Source organism: Apis florea, unplaced genomic scaffold (assembly GCF_048593485.1).
Source record: "Apis florea isolate Af1SG1 unplaced genomic scaffold, ASM4859348v1 contig_3203_pilon, whole genome shotgun sequence".
Classification (NCBI taxonomy): Eukaryota; Metazoa; Arthropoda; class Insecta; order Hymenoptera; family Apidae; genus Apis; species Apis florea.
In genome coordinates this window covers 6,864,559-6,881,582 of record NW_028256723.1, presented here as the reverse complement: position 1 = coordinate 6,881,582, position 17,024 = coordinate 6,864,559, and the positions used below count along the sequence as shown (strand labels likewise).

The 17,024-nt window shown below is 24.1% G+C and overlaps 6 protein-coding genes and 1 long non-coding RNA gene across 14 annotated transcripts in view; 4 read left to right on the top strand and 3 right to left on the bottom strand.

The window, feature by feature from the left end:
• Positions 1–1,261, bottom strand: part of trc (Serine/threonine-protein kinase tricornered) — a 37,189-nt gene extending 35,928 nt beyond the window's left edge. For 2 of the 4 annotated variants that reach the window (XM_086910761.1, XM_086910762.1), the window contains exon 1: positions 745–1,261. Coding sequence is in view for 2 of the 4 variants with exons in the window: in XM_086910757.1 (XP_086766883.1) it covers positions 882–883 (2 nt within the window). In the remaining 2 variants the exon portion in view is untranslated. The remainder of the gene's footprint in view (positions 1–744) is intronic. The other 2 variants (XM_086910757.1, XM_086910758.1) reach the window with 1 other exon arrangement.
• Positions 1,262–1,331: 70 nt separating this feature from the next.
• Taf11 (TATA-box binding protein associated factor 11) lies at positions 1,332–3,464 on the top strand. Its single transcript, XM_003692364.3, has 6 exons — positions 1,332–1,875; positions 2,105–2,273; positions 2,396–2,655; positions 2,739–2,826; positions 2,910–3,006; positions 3,090–3,464. The coding sequence occupies exons 2-6, from the start codon at positions 2,121–2,123 to the stop codon at positions 3,221–3,223; spliced, it is 732 nt and encodes a 243-aa protein (XP_003692412.1). The 5' UTR covers positions 1,332–1,875; positions 2,105–2,120; the 3' UTR covers positions 3,224–3,464.
• A 927-nt stretch (positions 3,465–4,391) lies between these two features.
• LOC105735053 (uncharacterized) lies at positions 4,392–6,472 on the top strand (the record flags this gene model as incomplete). Its single annotated transcript, XM_086911089.1, has 4 exons — positions 4,392–4,544; positions 4,656–4,857; positions 5,085–5,998; positions 6,269–6,472. Coding segments are annotated over 3 exons (552 nt in total), but the record flags the coding sequence as incomplete, so codon positions are not given.
• LOC147657202 (properdin-like) lies at positions 6,274–6,472 on the top strand. The gene has a single exon (XM_086910769.1). The coding sequence runs from the start codon at positions 6,274–6,276 to the stop codon at positions 6,442–6,444; it is 171 nt and encodes a 56-aa protein (XP_086766895.1). The 3' UTR covers positions 6,445–6,472.
• Positions 6,464–7,981, bottom strand: Blos4 (biogenesis of lysosome-related organelles complex 1 subunit 4). Of its 4 annotated transcripts, none has more exons than XR_015292752.1 (5): positions 7,422–7,981; positions 7,218–7,289; positions 6,908–7,129; positions 6,657–6,844; positions 6,464–6,567 (listed from the first exon to the last, which is right to left on the bottom strand). XR_015292752.1 is itself a non-coding variant. In XM_012484852.3 (4 exons), exons 1-4 carry the CDS (start codon positions 7,500–7,502, stop codon positions 6,752–6,754), a joined length of 468 nt encoding a protein of 155 aa, XP_012340306.1. In that variant the 5' UTR covers positions 7,503–7,829; the 3' UTR covers positions 6,464–6,751. The 4 variants fall into 4 exon arrangements, 2 of the variants coding, with proteins under 2 accessions (XP_012340306.1, XP_012340307.1); XR_015292753.1 differs by having other exon boundaries at positions 7,218–7,344; positions 7,422–7,829; XM_012484852.3 differs by having other exon boundaries at positions 6,464–6,844; positions 7,422–7,829.
• A 1,479-nt stretch (positions 7,982–9,460) lies between these two features.
• Positions 9,461–15,940, top strand: LOC100864945 (putative fatty acyl-CoA reductase CG5065). 2 transcript variants are annotated; one of them, XM_086911106.1, is made up of 10 exons: positions 9,461–9,638; positions 12,778–12,877; positions 13,276–13,489; positions 13,651–13,848; positions 13,968–14,164; positions 14,315–14,424; positions 14,612–14,807; positions 14,895–15,134; positions 15,320–15,577; positions 15,669–15,940. In XM_086911106.1, exons 3-10 carry the CDS (start codon positions 13,292–13,294, stop codon positions 15,829–15,831), a joined length of 1,560 nt encoding a protein of 519 aa, XP_086767232.1. In that variant the 5' UTR covers positions 9,461–9,638; positions 12,778–12,877; positions 13,276–13,291; the 3' UTR covers positions 15,832–15,940. The 2 variants fall into 2 exon arrangements, with proteins under 2 accessions (XP_086767232.1, XP_086767231.1); XM_086911105.1 differs by lacking the exon at positions 12,778–12,877.
• On the bottom strand, positions 15,256–16,987 carry LOC147657201 (uncharacterized). Its single transcript, XR_015292958.1, has 2 exons — positions 16,632–16,987; positions 15,256–16,384 (listed from the first exon to the last, which is right to left on the bottom strand). It is a non-coding gene; the product is annotated as an uncharacterized LOC147657201 (long non-coding RNA).
• Between the last annotated feature and the right edge of the window lie 37 nt (positions 16,988–17,024).

Here is a 17,024-nt window from a genome sequence, read left to right as displayed (position 1 = left end):
CGCATGCAATAAGAAACAAATTTTACAATAACGAATTATTATGTTATTGTAATATAGAGTTTTACAGAAATAGATTTCTTTTCGTTAAAGATATATATATTTGATATATATTTGTGAAATTTTATTCAAATAATCTGAAAATCTAATATATCTTATATGTCATGGTATATGTAATGAATTAATTAAATATATTTTATTAAAAAATATATTTAATAATAATTCATAGATCGAATTGTTAATGAGTTATTTGATATTAATAAAAAAATACATATTATACAATTGAGAAAAAAATATGAAGGAAGTAATTAATTCATCGTAGAAGTAACAAAGTTTGCACATATGTATTATAATAATTATATGTATTTTTCTAAAAAAATAGCAAAAAAAATTAATGTTCATTTTGAATCTAATGTAAACGTTTAGAAGAGCAAAATTGATAAATCAAAATTCGAAATTAAAACGAGAGTGACGTTTTAATGGAAGAAAGAAATTGTGGAACAAATTGAAGTTTTAAAAAAAACGAGACGAGATTTCACTCACGTTCCTGTCACGATATTCATAGGTATGCGAATACAAAAGTATAAGTAAAACCGACATCATTGATAAAGCACATGATATATGTAGAAAGAGACGTGCGCGGATTAAGCGCGAATATATATAAAGGGTTATGTGTTGTGCAGAGTTCAATATAGATGAATTGTATTTACAATAATATTTTCTACTTGTATCGGCAATTTTCCGTACCGTCTACAAAGACAATCTTTTCCACTGTCTTATACTTGATGAGGAGCCGTTGAGATGAATGCAATGTTCACTGGCAATGAAACTTTTTCTTCTCCTTTCGCTACAATTTTCTCGTGAAATCCGGCACGATTACTCACATCTTAAAACGCGATTCCGTCTTGAAACTGCATTCGTAGGCCCGGTATTTGATGCTTGGATGTTAGAATCGCATCAGCTCTTTAACTGTTACTCTCGATCTTTGATATTTCACTGTATTACACTCATTCACCACCGCGCTTCCCCCGACCCTTAAATAAGATAGATAATATACTCGGCCGAGTTACAGACCTACCGAGCTACCAGCTATCGTTCCGAGTCCCGGCCAGTTCTCGATGTCTTTTTTCCGCGCTGAGAACTCTTCACTTTTCAGTTGAGTTTATCTATCGATTCGTATAGAATAGTAAATTTCTTTTTATTTGGATCACTAAAATCACTTGCCTTGATAAAAATTGCGCGATAATTTCTTACGAACATGTATGAACCGTAAAAATCGTGAAAATGATGAGATATTGACAAATACGTTGCGGCGTCGCGACACTGTCGACTAAATTTCACTTGACCACCAGTTGGCGCCACGTTGCGATCCCTCGTCTTTTGATTTGTAAAAATATTCTCGCCGACAATGAAATATTTTGTACTTAGTATCTATGCTCTTTTATATTATATATTGCATAGATTTTTACACTAAGATATTATATGTTATCTTTTAAAATTTCCATTTTAATTTGATTTTTAATCTTTAAATAATATAAATAAGTATCATTTAAGCTCACTTTAATTTAAAACTTTATAATAATTTGTTTCGATATTTTTTAATAATGTAAGTTATTAAAATTATTAATTAAATTTATTGAATTAAATTTTATTTTATAATTATATCAAGTTTTATATAATTATTGCAATATTTATTTATTTTTACTATAAATTGAAATAATTAAAAACTATAACAGTAATATTATATAAAATTTAAAAAAAAATTTTATTATGTTTTCGATTGTATTGTTTCATAATTTATATGATACGTAATATTTTACAAATTGAAAATATGGCGGGTCTATTTGAATTAAACCATAAATAATTAAGTACTACAAGGTAAGGCTATCTTCTTATAATTCACATTAAAATGTTAAATAAATCAGGATAACCATGTTTATATATTTAGAAAATTTATTTTAATTTATTTATTCAATTATATTTTTTAATTAAATATTCATAAAATTTATATAAATTTTTCATCAATATTTATTATGATGTGTATTGTAACCTAAAATAATTCATTTTAAATATCAAATACATTTTCTATATTATTTATAATTTATAGTGTACTTTATTATACAATGGATAATATTTTTGGAAAAGAAGATTCTGGGAATGAAAGTGAACATATAGATATTGAAGGAAAGGAAGAAAAAGGTAGTCCTTCACAAAATTCTGGAACTAAAGATGTAGAATCAATAGATGTTAATGATAATGATAACGTACAAGTTAAGGTATATAAATAGGATAATTATATCATAAGTGTAAAATTGAAATAAAAATAATAAATTAATTTTTAAACAAAAATTAAATTCATATAGTTTTATTTATCGTGATATATTTATTTTTTTAACAGATAGAATATGATGCAATGAGTTCGCAATCTCAATCTGATGGAGAAGAAGTAGGTTCTAATTTATTATGTACAGTAGTAGAAGATCAATTGGAAATTGTCAAACATGAAAATGATAATAGAGAAGAAGAACAAACAACGGAAGATATATTTGAAAATGATATAGTACTACCTCATGCAAATCCAACAAATGTTAAAGAAAGAAGAGAAAGTAAAGAGAAAAGTAAAAAAGAATTGGAAGAAGAAGAAAGGGAGAAAATGCAGTATGTATTCAACATTGTTATTATTGTTATAACTATATATGTACTATTTAAATATAAATACAATAATATTTGTTTGTTAACAGAGTATTAGTATCAAATTTTACAGAAGATCAATTAGATAGATATGAAATGTATAGAAGAGCTGCTTTTCCAAAAGCAGCAATAAAAAGAGTAATTATTTATTTTTTCATATTAATATATTTCATATTTTTGAATATCTAAATATCTATTATAAATTGTATTTTGTATTCCAGATTATGCAAACTATAACAGGTTGTTCAGTATCACAAAATGTGGTTATTGCTATGTCCGGTATTGCAAAAGTATTTGTTGGAGAAATAGTAGAAGAAGGTAATATTTATATTTCTAATGATGAAAAATAATTTCTAATGAGAAAAAATAATTTTTTTATTTAAATATAATTTTTAAACTAGCTCTTGATGTCATGGAAGCTCATCAAGAATCAGGACCATTACAACCAAAACATTTAAGAGAAGCAGTTAGAAGATTAAGACTTCAAGGACAAATTCCAAATGGTCGTGCCTATAAAGCATTTTTCCGATTATGAATCATCTCATTAGTATAGTCATTTAAAACTGTGATTTAATACAAATGCCTCCAATAAGTTGCAGAAATTAAATAAATATTTTTGTATAAAAAATGATTACTGCAATATGTTAATATTCACATAAAAAGTTGTTACATTGTAAAAATATCTTAGAAGTTTTAAAAATAAGGATATACATTTTAATAAATAAATATATACATGTCTATTACTTAAATATTAATTATATATTAGTTATAATCTATTTTTATTTTCTGTTTTTCTTTTTCCTTTTTTCTGTGATTTGATTTTTTATTACTAAATATAATCCTGAAAGAAATATTTGATCATTCTTTAAAATATAATTATTTCAAAATTAAATTAAATCATTTGAATCTTCTTGAGAAGTTAGATTGTATTAATAGATGTTTATTATTATAAAAAAATTTATTTGATTAAAATTAAAAAGAAAAGAAAATATTAAAGATCGCTTTTTTATCAGTCTTTTTTATCTGTAATAAAAAGTTAAATGTATTTTGTATATCATGTAAATGTTAGTTATATATATATATATTCATAAAAATTTTATTGAAATTGGTTGATGCAAAAATAATGATAAACATTAAAAGATATAAATTTATAAATTTTAAAGAATGATGAAATTTTTGACTTTCTGTCAGCGATTATATTAATTAATAATACACAAATATAATTAATTATAATTACGATATATTTTATCATAAATAGCTCTCTATGCGCGCGCATGTATATATGTACACATATATGTATACATATAATATAGATATATAATGCTGTCAAATTTTATTTATTTCATTAAGTACATTAATTTTTAACCTATTAATGTTCAATTTATCTTATTAATATATACGTCGTATTTCTTTGATAAAACATTGCAGAAGTTTAATATGATATGCGATTATTATTTACATTGTTATTAACTTGCATTATTTTAGAGAATTTTAATAATGGAATTAATTTTGAAAAGTTATATATTTTTAAATCAAAGAAAAATTCTTTAATAATAAATCCAAATATTTTGAAATCTTACGTAATTTATAAATGGTATGAAAAATGGTATTTTGTTTATATAATTTGTTTATATTTTATTGAGCGTTTTTTATAATCATTTATTATTTATCAATTACGTTATTACATTAGTTATGAAGCTTAACCTTACGTTTGTGAAATTAGTATACACAATAATGAAGAAGTAAGCTCTTTTTCCACTGAATTGAATTCCTTGCAAATAAATCGGGCAAATATTAAAGAGAAAATTATTCCACCTTTTTTTGTATTGAATAACAAACAATGCAGATATGTCAAGGTCAGTTGCTTAAAATAAGCATATTACTCATTCCAATAATATATACATACATATATATAATTTTAAATTAATGTTGATTTAATTTTATGCTGAATCTTTTTTTCTTTTAAGTTTGGTCAATTAGTACTATGGTATGATGAAAAATTTTACTATAGTCCATTCAATTATAAAACTTCAACAATTCATCAACGCAAATTACTTAATTATTTAAAAAAAACACATTTTGAAAATAATATAAATAATGAACAATTACAAAGAAAGAAACAAAAGAAATTCTTGAGATATGTTAAAGATGCTAAAAAAAATGATTCTAGTAAGAATGATTATATATGTATAAATTTATGCATGTTAACCGTCGTTTTTGTCAATCATGTATCAGTCAATTCAGTATCAATATGTCTGGATTAAATCTAGTATTGTTCATTTTAATTCGTATCAGATTTTCGAGTTTGATTTTTTAATAATAATTATTATCTAATTAATAACATATCTAACTAATAAGATATCTCAATAAAATAAATAATTCTTTAAATTTTATAGGTAATGAATCATGGGATGGGTGGGGTAATTGGAGTTCATGCAGTGTAACATGCGGAAATGGTCGTCAAGTTCGTTGGCGTCATTGCGCAGCAGAACATTGCACAAAAGGATTAAAGAAAGCACAAATAAAAACATGTCGTTTAAAAGAATGTGGATCTAAAAACATTCTTAACTGGCTTGGAATTAAAACTAAATAATAAATTTAAAAAAAGAAAATACATAATGAAGATGAAATATATATATATATATATATATATATATATATATATATATATATATATATATATATTCATATTCATATTTAATTGTAACTTATTTATCTATTTATTCAATAAGATTAAAATAAATTGTAATATTTTTTATATAGTTGAATAAAATATATATAAATATTTTAAATGTTTTACATGTAGGGAGTATTTTACTGATCATCGAAATATGTTTTTATATACACATACTTATACTAATATAATTCATATGATTTTTAAATACACATAGTTCTAAATTAGAATTATCAATTATATTTTTAATTTTTTTTATTACATAAAAATATTGTGTAGTCTTTCTTTATTTTTATTTTTCTATTATATTAAAATATTATTAGATAATTTCGTTTATTAATAGATAATTTCAGTCAATAAAAGATATTACGTGAAATTAATTAATAAGAATGTAAATTATGTTATATAATTTGATAAAATCGTTTCTTAAATCATTCATCATTTTATTTGTTCTTATGGAATGTTTATTATTTTTTCAATCCGAAAGTCATTTGAATAGCACCATATTAAAACCTTATAAGGAATCAATTTCCGTATCTAAACTTATAAACGTTCAAAACGAAAATTTACATCATGAAACACAAACATCCGCTATTATGAATAATGAAAATAAAGATGAAAAAAATGAAAAACAAAGTATAAGTTATAAGCAAAAAATTTATTATTTTATTGTTATTCAATAAATATAAATATTTTAAATTTAAAGGTTATCATGAAATTGTTTTTATTAAAAATATTGGTTTTATCAATATTATTAATTATATTACTAAATAATATTAATTTTAAAATTTAATACTTCATAATTTTTTAACAAAGTTAATGATGTAACAAAGTAATATTTTAATGATATTTTTAATCTTTTTAGTAATAATATTTTTATTTAGAAATCAAATATTTTAATAACAGATAGAATGAGTCGTCAAGGACCAAAAATATGGGATCAATGGGGAAACTGGTCAAGTTGTAGTGTTACTTGTGGTATAGGGAAATTAACAAGATGGAGGCATTGCATAGGTGGAAGTTGTTCATTAGGTGAAAAGAAAGCACAATTAAAGACTTGTACTCTTCCAGCATGTGGCTAGATTAGTAAAATATATCAAATTCATAAAATCATTTTGTATTTATTATTAAATTTAAATTATAATGATATTTTATTTGTTAATGAATATATATTGTTTATAATATTTTATATTACAAACAATATCCTGAAAATAATTAAATATATTGAAATATTTCTATTTTATACTTATAAAATTCATTTAATACTTCTTAATATTAAAATTCTTAATATTACCTCTTAAAAATTAAGAATTTTTTTTTCATTATTTGATATAATTAATTTATGAAAATAATTAAATTTATTATTTTACTTCAAAATAAAATATCATTTCATTCATTCTTAAAATAATCATCGGTTCTATAAATTGTTGGAGGTTCATATTCTGGTAATCTATTTGATACTATAGGTTCCTGAGTTTTTTTCTGAAATAAAAAAATTCAATTAATTTAATTAATTATAATATCAAAAAAATAATAACAACTTACAAAGAAAGATAAACGATTTAACATTCCAAATAATCTATCAGAAATTCCTAGTTCAGTTTCTGCATTATCAACAGCAGCTTCTAATGTTGTTAGATTTACATTAATCATTGCTATAACATGTTCTAATGCATCTATTCGTCTACTAAGATTGATAACTTCTTGTTGCATATCTTTTAATCTTGGTATATGTTGATCGATACATTGGCTATTTTCAGATTGAACCTTTTAAAATAAAGTATAATGATATAAATAAAATTTATATCATATGTTTACTGAAAATATATTATTAGATTAAATTATGATTTCTAACCATTTCAATAATTGATTGAAATTCTTCTAAACGCATCATTACATCTTCAATGGTTTCATGAAAATTCTTCATCTGGAATGTAATGTTGTATTGTATTTTATATTTTAATATATACAGATTTCTGCAACTATAAGATATAAAAAAATATTCTTTGATAATAAATTGAAATTTAGATATTGAGGTTATGTATAATAAAGTGCATACTTGACTTGATAAATCTAGTTTTAAATAATTTGCATAGTCCTTTGCCAATTCGTCGACAATTGGTGTAGTATGTGAAGACATTTTTACTTTCTTTTTTTTTTCTTTTTTTACAATTTATTAAATTAATAATGGAATGTTTACATTCTTTAATACTAACAATAGAACAACACTTTTAAACAGACACCATTTTTTACAATGAAATGTATGAAATTTGAAACATTTTCGATTAATTTTTTATCTTTACAAAATAGATTAAAAAAAAAATTGTAAAAATGAATTATATGACATATAATAAATCTTCGTATAACATTCGTTTAACATGAACTCTTGCAATGATAATGCAATGTAAAAGATGTGTTAGTAAAGTACTTTAAACGTGAAATATACATAAAGATAATGTTTGGAAGTAGATAGTAAATAATTATACTTTCATATTGTAAAAAAAAATCATTAAAACATTTCAATAAAAGAATAGTCAACAAAAATATCAAGGATATGATGAATTATGTTTTTAAATATATATATGTATTGTATAATATAATTTATATTTGTTTAAATGTATAATACATAATGAAAACGTATAATATATAAAACATATGATATTATATTTTATTTATGATATTATATAATTATTATATAATTATTATATATATAATTATTTATGATATTATATGTTTTATACGTATCTATTAAATAATTTTTCAATTAAATTTTTTATTTATAAAAAAATGTATGATATATTAAATATGTTCATTAACTTTAAATAAATAAGTAATATAGCAAATGCTCAATAATTAACTCTCTCTCTAAGAGAGAGAAAAGCGGAAGATAAAAAATAAAAAGAGATTTTTTAAAAAAGTAATATATCCAAATGTCAATGAACTATAATGTACATTGATTTTATGTAACGCTTTGCGTAATGAAAATTTTTGATATACAAGAACATTAAGGCGATATAAATAAAATTAATAAAAGGAATAGAAATATTATACAAAAATATTTTAATCAAAACTATATTAATCAAATTATATCATATCAAAATATTTTTTGTATTAATTGTATTTAAAAAGAGATATTATATAAATAATGTAATAAATTATGATTTTTTTTAATATAAACTTTTTGGAGAGTAATATCAATTTTTTTTTATAAGTGAATTGATAATCTCAATTGTAAGATTCTGAAGATTCTTAAGTTTTAAAAACATCTTGTATTTTCTTGTATTCCTTTTTTTTCCAAAATGCATACAAATATTATGTAGTTTTGTTTTATGCATCTATATAAGATATAATAATTAATGTTTCGAGCGAAAATAACACGTAATTTTATGTTTTTAATGCTTTTAATTGTCTTTAATCGTTTTATTTTATAATAAGATCAAATTATAATAAGATATCTATCAATCTTTAATCAAATATTATAAATCATAAAGAATATTTAAGAAAAATTATTCATGACAATTTTATTATGTATTATAAAATATATAAAAATATTATAATATTATAATAATAAAAATATTTATGGAAATTAGAAGCATATTATAAATTATTGGATTTAAGATTTTCAGAAAAAAAATATTAATTGAAAAAAATTAAAATTATATGAATATTCAATTTACATAGCAGATTTACAATAAAAATTATTATATCTAGATTGAAATATTACATATTTTTTGTAAGTAAGTATATTGTTTAAAGAATTATTTTGTTATTTAAAAAAAAGATTTGTTTGACCATTTGTATCAAAAGTAAAATTGTATTAAATTTATAAAAAAATTGGTGGGATTTAAATAACATAGTAATCAGCAGTTTCAGAATCATTTAATATTTGACGCAATATTAACATTGGAAGCAATATTAATGAATAAGTTTACAATGAAAAATAAAAAATGAGCGTTTTTTTTTTTTTTTTGTAATACGATGCATCAAACGATAAAGATGCCGCAAGAAAAATTGTTTGTTTGTTGAACTGAAAGAAAAAGTGTATTTCGTTAACTTAAGCACAGGTGGGGATACAATATTACTCCTGCTTCGACTCTTACAATCAAGTCAGCTACGTTGAAGCTCAGTAGGTTCGAACACAGTGGTCCACGACTGTTCTATCTATACTTCTGTTTAGGTCAACCGATTATCCGATTATTTGCAATTCTTCTACCAATCTTACGCATTGAAATATCGAAAGAATTTTGTTTTGCTTTTACCGAACTAGTTTGATTAGGTAAGTACATTTTTCTTTCATGTCATTCTTTCTCTCTTACTGGTATATAATTTTCCATTATAAGGAAATTATAAAGACAGATAATTACCATATAATTAAAGTAATTTTCAATCTTTTTATCGTTCTATTTATTTTCAATTTCCTACTTATTATTGATTGTGTCTATTTAACGAAATTAGTTTTATAAAGTTATATTTTATAGTTTATTCATTCGTTTGATATTTTTTTACGAATATAGAAATGTAATTGTGCTGTAACGGACAAGTGAAATGACACTTGTTTGTTTTTGTATCGCTTCATTTCTTTTATATGTAATTTACTTATGAAAACGTTAAAATAGTTAAAATTCCAAATGTACCGAATCAGAATAGAAATTACAATTATTTTTGTAAGTAAAAATAAATTCCTTTTGAAAAATGTTCAATATTTTACGTTAAAAGAATTTTATAAAATTTTATTTGATTTTGCGGTAAAAAAATATCTTTTATATTAAAACATTTTATTTTTTACATTGAAAATAAAAAAAGGAACGTTGGTAATTAATTTCATATTAAAAATATAAAAATTATAGAAATAAAAAAAGTTGTGGTTTTATATTAGCAACACACTTTCAAAATTAATAAATGTATAATCAAAATATTAAATTAATCTAATTAATTAAACGTTTCACGTGATAATTTGTGATAATTATAACAGTTTCGTGTTTCTCAATAATTTATATTTATAATTCGTGAATATTTTTCATTAATGTCATTGATATAATGTTATGATGTTTTAATTAAATCGCAATGATAATATAAATATCAATATCAATATTCATTTTTCGAATCGATAGATAGGTTTCTTTAAAATCGGTTTGATTTCGATATTGATTATCGATTATCAATTTTTATATTTAAATAACAGATGAATTAATGCAAGATATTTATGCCTCTTTATGCCAAATATGTAATTCGATAACTTTGAAATTAAACATTTTAAATGTAAATAATATAAAAAAAAACAATTATCCACGTTTTATTAAAAAATTTCAATTCTAATTAATTAATAATAAAACATTGTGAATTGAAGTTATAAATACGAATAAAACAACGATTTGTTCTATGTTCTCACTTTATACATAAAGATTTCGTGATCAAACTTTTAAATAATTTTTCGTACGTGTGCAGTCAATTATCATTATTACGAATTACGTGAAACCGAATTGATTACTATTAGAAATATTCGACGAAAGTGTATAAATATACATATTTCTCATTCGTTAAAAAAAAAGCACGTGTATAAATGATTTTACGGAACATTACGCCTCTTACGTTTTGAACTGTATTCCAGTTTTGTAATTCGAATTTAATATTATAGTTGAGAGGATCTCAAGAAAGCGAATCCTATTCGGTGTTGCCACATTTTATGCTATCGATTCAGTAGACCGTTCACTTTTCCGACGAAATAAATCGTGCTCGAACTTTATCATCGTCTATGTGCTTCGTGCAATGCTCTTTTTTGACGAAGGCAAATTCTTTCACCGGTATCATATTGCAGCGTATCGATTCTTTTAAATTGCACATTAATTGCACGTTCTGTTATTTTTCGCTGACTAATACTATTGCGCTAATATATTATTCTACATATTATAATTAATATGTCTTTCTTATAACAATCTATATACTTTATTGAAATTCGTTTACTTATATTTGTTAAATATACGCATATAATTCTTCTCGTCTACATTTACTCGTGTCATTATTCATCGAAATGTCGTTCCATCATGTTGATAGTATTAATTAACCATCTTATTCCTTTAATGCAAGCATACTTTTGTAAAAATTACATAAAAAAATGGATTATAATTTCTAAAATGCTTACACAATAGTACACATACGTTGAAAATGAAAATTAATATCGTATAAAAGAAATACGAAATACGTGTGTGCGTAAAATAAATAAAATAATTAAATAAATAATGAACAGTACTTTTATAATGAATGATTTATATTATTACTTTCTCTGGGAAAAATTCTTTCGACAACATAGCTACATATATTATATCATAGTAAAATTTATTTCATAACTTAAATATTCATTTATCATGTTTAAACATTTCATCCGATAAAAATATGGAATCACATGTTTCGAGAATACTTTCACTCACTCTCGAGTATACACACGCTGCGTACAACTGTATCGTGTAAATGTGATTGCGGTTCATCCTGTCCATATAATGAGAAAATGATTTTCTTAATAAATCAAGCGAGTGTATTATATTGCATAACGTTTTATGAATAATAATTACTCGTTTCGATTTGTTTTATTTCTTCGAACGAATGTTTTCAAAAAAAAAAAAACTAATTTCTTTTCGAAAGAATTTGACAAGATCGAAGATTAAAATCTCATAAGAGATACGAATTGTGCTTTTTCACAACACGAGCAAAATAGTTATTTTATTGCAAGGTAAATCTAAAACTATATCTTATCTATCGCATTATTTATTATTTAATAAATTAAAATCTGTTTAATTAAAATAATTATGAGTTGCACGAGTCGAATTATTGTTAATATTTTACATTAACGTGCAATAACGTGTGTCATAATAGGAGAGGAAAAAGTAATTATACTTTGTTCTAATAATTTTATTCAATTACATAATAATACTTAGAAAAGTATTTAAAGTATATAACACTTAAAAAAGATTACTTTTATTTTCTTTTGGGCTTTGTTTATGTAACCGTAAACTTTACCAAGATTTATAGATCGATGAACATGCAATTGTTGCGAAACACTTGCTTACCACCAAGAAAGGGAATTGAAAATTTGAAAAAAAATAACGATAGATTGAAAAGTAGATAGTATTAAAAGCAGAGAATTTTAAATTGTGGATTTTAAGAATTTTATTTTTATTATTTTAAATTGTATATTTGTTAAATTAAGAGTCGAAGGATATTTCAAAAAATTAAATTTTTGTTTAAAATCATCGCTTCTTAACAATAAATTAATTAATTAAAAAAACTAAACAATAATAATAAAAAAAATTAAATTTTTAAATTAATCCATCATTCGTATGCGAAAAGTTTCTCCAATTTATTTATTTATTTATTTATTTATTTATTTATTATTCATATCTGTTCTGTTAAAACACGTTAAGAAATTGATGATATGCTGCTTTGAGGATGTAACATAATGCAAGAAGAAGAAGAAGAAAAAAAAAAAAAATAAAGTGAAAGGAAAAAAAATATCAAAAATAGGTAAGAAGATGTAGTGACAAGGCTAATAAAATAATTTTATTTTTAAGAAACCTTGACCTCGATCGATGAAGTTTGTCTTCTAAAAAATTACTCTTTCGTAAAAAAAGAGAAATTTACAATTACATAAAATGTCAAATACCGTACATGCATGCATTTCAACTTTATTATTGAACTAGTTTATTTTATTCGTGTGTTTGTGTTTGTAAATTAAAACAAAAAAAAAAAAAAAAAAATAAGATCGATGTGCATATACTTAATTCATAATAATACAATAATTATTAATAATTATTAATTTTCGATCAACTCTTTCTCTCGTTCAAAAGTTTCCACGTTACAAATTTAAACATAAACATTGGAAGAAATTATGATTACGCGCAATTCGTAATTGTATGTTTCAGATTTCAAAAGGGAAATATGAGTGAATTAACGGAAATACAGTCTTTTTACAAAGGAAAGAATATATTCGTAACCGGTGGAACTGGTTTGATGGGAAAAGTTCTTATTGAGAAATTACTTTACAGTTGCAGCGATATAAATAAAATTTATGTTTTGATACGGCCAAAAAGAGGTCGTAGCCCGGAAACTCGTATGGATGAAGTGTTTAAATTGCCCGTGAGTATTCTCTCTTTCTCTTCTTTCCTACCTCTCTCTCTCTCTCTCTCTCTCTTTAACTCTTATTTTCTTTTAATCGAATTGATCGAAATACTTTCACACGATATTATTATTTATTTATTCACTTATAACGAAGTAAAAATTTAAATAAATTTAAACAGATGTTTCAAAGGGTACGGAAGCAAAAGTCACAAATGTTGAAAAAAGTGGTAACGTTAAATGGGGATGTTAGCGTGGAGAATTTAGGATTGACCGAAGAACAATCGGAGTTATTGATGAACGAAATCGATATAGTATTCCATTTTGCAGCAAATCTTAAATTAGAAGCTAAATTAAAGGATGCCATAGAAATGAACACGGTAAATTCATCAATTCAATTATCCCATCTTTCATATAGTTTTAAATAAAATGTGTTTAAAGTATCAATTATTGAAAAAAAAATATATATTTTAACTTGTCTTTTACTATTTCGTTAAAGGTTGGGACGAGAAGGATATTGGAATTGGCTAAAAAAATGAAAAAGTTGAAAATGTTTGTACATTTAAGCACGGCTTTCTGCTATGCCGATAAAGAGGAACTCGACGAAAAAGTGTACGACGCACCTACCGACCCTCACGATGTTATGAGAATGATCGAATGGCTAGACGAAAGTGCTATCGATCTAATTACGCCCAAGTAATTCTATAAGAAATAAAAATCAGTTAATTTTTTTCGAAATCGTTACATTGCACGATAATAATTTTTCAATTAAATAAATTGATTTCGTTTTTAAGCGTACATTATCCGTCTATTAGACTAATCCAATATTGATTTCATTAAATATAGGTTATTGAATCTGCATCCAAACACTTACACGTATTCAAAGAGATTGGCCGAGAAATTGGTAGCAGATGAATATCCGAATTTACCTTGTATCATCGCTAGACCATCGATAGGTAAAAAAAAAAAAAAAAAAAAAAAAAAAGAAAAAGAATTATGCAAATATATTATACTTTTATTATAAATTTTAATTTATTCCAAGGAGACAGAAATATATTATGTTAATGCAAATGAAAATAATTGTTTTAATCTGTATTTATAAGATTTATATTTATTTAAAATTTTACGTTGTCATGTGTACAGTAACACCAGCTTTGACAGAACCGTTACCTGGTTGGGTGGACAATCTGAATGGACCCGTGGGCATTATGGTAGGCGCAGGCAAAGGAGTTATAAGATCGATGCTTTGCAATGAAAAATATCACGCTGAAGTGATGCCGGTTGATTTTGCTATCAACTTTCTAATCTCCATTGCTCATAAGGCAACTACGATTGAAAAGTAATCAGCACTTTTTTTTTTTTTTACAAATAATCTGTTTCGTCAATATCTTTTCCAAATAATTCTTTCTTTTTTCTTTCTCACTAGGAAAACAAGTATACCGGTTTATAACATTACGCAAAGTGGCGTGGTACCTATCACCTGGGGAGAGGTATTGCGGAAAGGGAAAAAGATCGCTTATCAATATCCTTTCGAAGGGCAAATTTGGTATCCGAGCGGAGATATACATAACAGCAAGTTCGTGCATAATCTGATAGTCTTTTTTTTCCACATTGTACCGGCATACTTCATCGATTTCCTCATGTTGATATTTCGGCAAAAAAGATTGTAAGTCTCTAGTAACTTTCACCGATCTATATTTTTGTTTTCTTTTGTTTTGTTTTCCCCTATTCTTTTAGGTTATGTAAGTCAGTTATGCAATTTTTATACAGAGAGTTTCACGCGAGAGTTCCATTTTTTTTTTTTTTTTTTTTTTTATTATACTGCTACTAACTACTATATTTTTTTTTTAGCATGGTTCGTATACAAAACCGTATCTCAGTTGGGCTTGAACTTTTACAATATTTCACTACGAGGGAATGGGTTTTCCACAACACGAACTTGTTGATATTGTGGAAGGAAATGAACCCCAAGGACAGAGAGATCTTTCCAATTGATTTGTTGTCCATCGACGAGGACGAGTATATAAAAACTTGCATCTTAGGCGCAAGGCAATATTGCATGAAAGAAAATTTGTCCACACTGCCGAAAGCTCGAAGACACCAAGCTGTGTAAGCGTTATATTACGCTATTGTATACGGAGAGTTTGGATTAGTAATTTTTATGAATTATCGCGTTATGAACTCGCTCTTCTGTTTACAGGATGTACATCATTCACTTAATTGCCATATATCTGTTCTATTTTGGGATATTGTATTTTATTTACAAGAACTTCGAATTTGTAAGATTTGGCCTGGACAGCGTTATAGAAAACATGAAATCTTTACCAATTTTGAACAAAGTTATGCAAAAAATTAATCATTAATAACACAATATGTAATAATATAAATTTTTATATTTTCTTTTTATATTTTAAAATCGTATCTTGTATATTGTAAATAGATTAATAAAAAATGAACGGGTTTCGTTAAGAATGTTATGTTCAGTTACTTTTATTTACCACAGTTACTTCTAGAATGATCCTTCATTTAATTATCTTTCCGCCGTAATTTGATAATTATATATAAGTGTTAACGATTTTTTGTTAATAATACGAACGAAAAAATATATAAGAATAAATTAATAAAATTATTTTATATTAAATCTTCAAATTTATATAAATAAAAAACTTATATGAATAAAAAAAAGTTTGTAATCGTTATACGTATAAATTACGTATAAATTCTTCAATTTGATATCTAATACGGTAGCGCTGAGAGAAATTTTAGGTTCAACACCGAGTCCATTATTGATTTACCCTTATCTCACCAACCTTCGTATCTTTATTTAATTTCTTTTGGATTTAGTTTTTCCAAAGAATGCAATTCTCTTTGTAATTACATTTTTTTTTATACCATTATTGTTATTAGCTAAGTTATCTGAAAAAATTCGCAAAATATTATCGTTTAATAAAGAGTTTCGGATCGCTAACGAATTCCATAAAATCCAATTATTTAAAAAATAAGTAGATTAGTTACGGTTATATAGTTAGCTTTTTTTTCATTTTCAAAAAATTTATCAATATCAATTTAATAACAAAATCAAAAAAAAAAATTTGTAAAGGAAAAAGAGGTGATTCCAAATTTCTGATTATATAAATAAATGTATAAATGAAAATAAACTTACACGATACACCAGAAACACGAGGGAGATACAAAACACTGATAAAAGTTGGTGGGTAAGATCTCTATTTCTGCTATCACACATATATTCCAGGTATTTCGGCAATTTGCTGCTTTCTCAAGGAAATTGAGAAAAGAAATGTGGTATAGGTCACCGTAATTTTTGCAAGAAACGCGAACGATATATAAGTAAAAATGAACTTATACTGAATATACCGTGAAATACGAAAAAAGGATATGAAATGTCGATAAATGTTAAGATTAGTGTTTGAAGGTGAAGAATTCCTACCTCCCTTTGGTACGTATGCCTGGTATTTGATATGTATTTCGGTAATTTCACGAAGGAAAGGAATGAAGTGTAGGTCACCGGCAAGTAGTGCCGCGTTAAATGGAAGGG

Excerpts from the sequence above, each read along its gene's own strand:
- LOC147657202 (XM_086910769.1), top strand. The coding sequence starts at position 6,274 with ATGAGTCGTCAAGGACCAAAAATATGGGATCAATGGGGAAACTGGTCA.
- Blos4 (XM_012484852.3), bottom strand. The coding sequence starts at position 7,502 with ATGTCTTCACATACTACACCAATTGTCGACGAATTGGCAAAGGACTAT. Across the intron at positions 7,290-7,421 it reads AACTAGATTTATCAAGTCAA|ATGAAGAATTTTCATGAAAC; the intron begins GTATGCACTTTA and ends ATTACATTCCAG. Across the intron at positions 6,845-6,907 it reads TAAATCGTTTATCTTTCTTT|AAAAAAACTCAGGAACCTAT; the intron begins GTAAGTTGTTAT and ends TTTTTATTTCAG.
- Taf11 (XM_003692364.3), top strand. The coding sequence starts at position 2,121 with ATGGATAATATTTTTGGAAAAGAAGATTCTGGGAATGAAAGTGAACAT. Across the intron at positions 2,656-2,738 it reads GAAGAAAGGGAGAAAATGCA|AGTATTAGTATCAAATTTTA; the intron begins GTATGTATTCAA and ends GTTTGTTAACAG. Across the intron at positions 2,827-2,909 it reads CAAAAGCAGCAATAAAAAGA|ATTATGCAAACTATAACAGG; the intron begins GTAATTATTTAT and ends TTTGTATTCCAG.
- LOC100864945 (XM_086911105.1), top strand. The coding sequence starts at position 13,292 with ATGAGTGAATTAACGGAAATACAGTCTTTTTACAAAGGAAAGAATATA. Across the intron at positions 13,490-13,650 it reads ATGAAGTGTTTAAATTGCCC|ATGTTTCAAAGGGTACGGAA; the intron begins GTGAGTATTCTC and ends AAATTTAAACAG. Across the intron at positions 14,425-14,611 it reads CATCGCTAGACCATCGATAG|TAACACCAGCTTTGACAGAA; the intron begins GTAAAAAAAAAA and ends TCATGTGTACAG.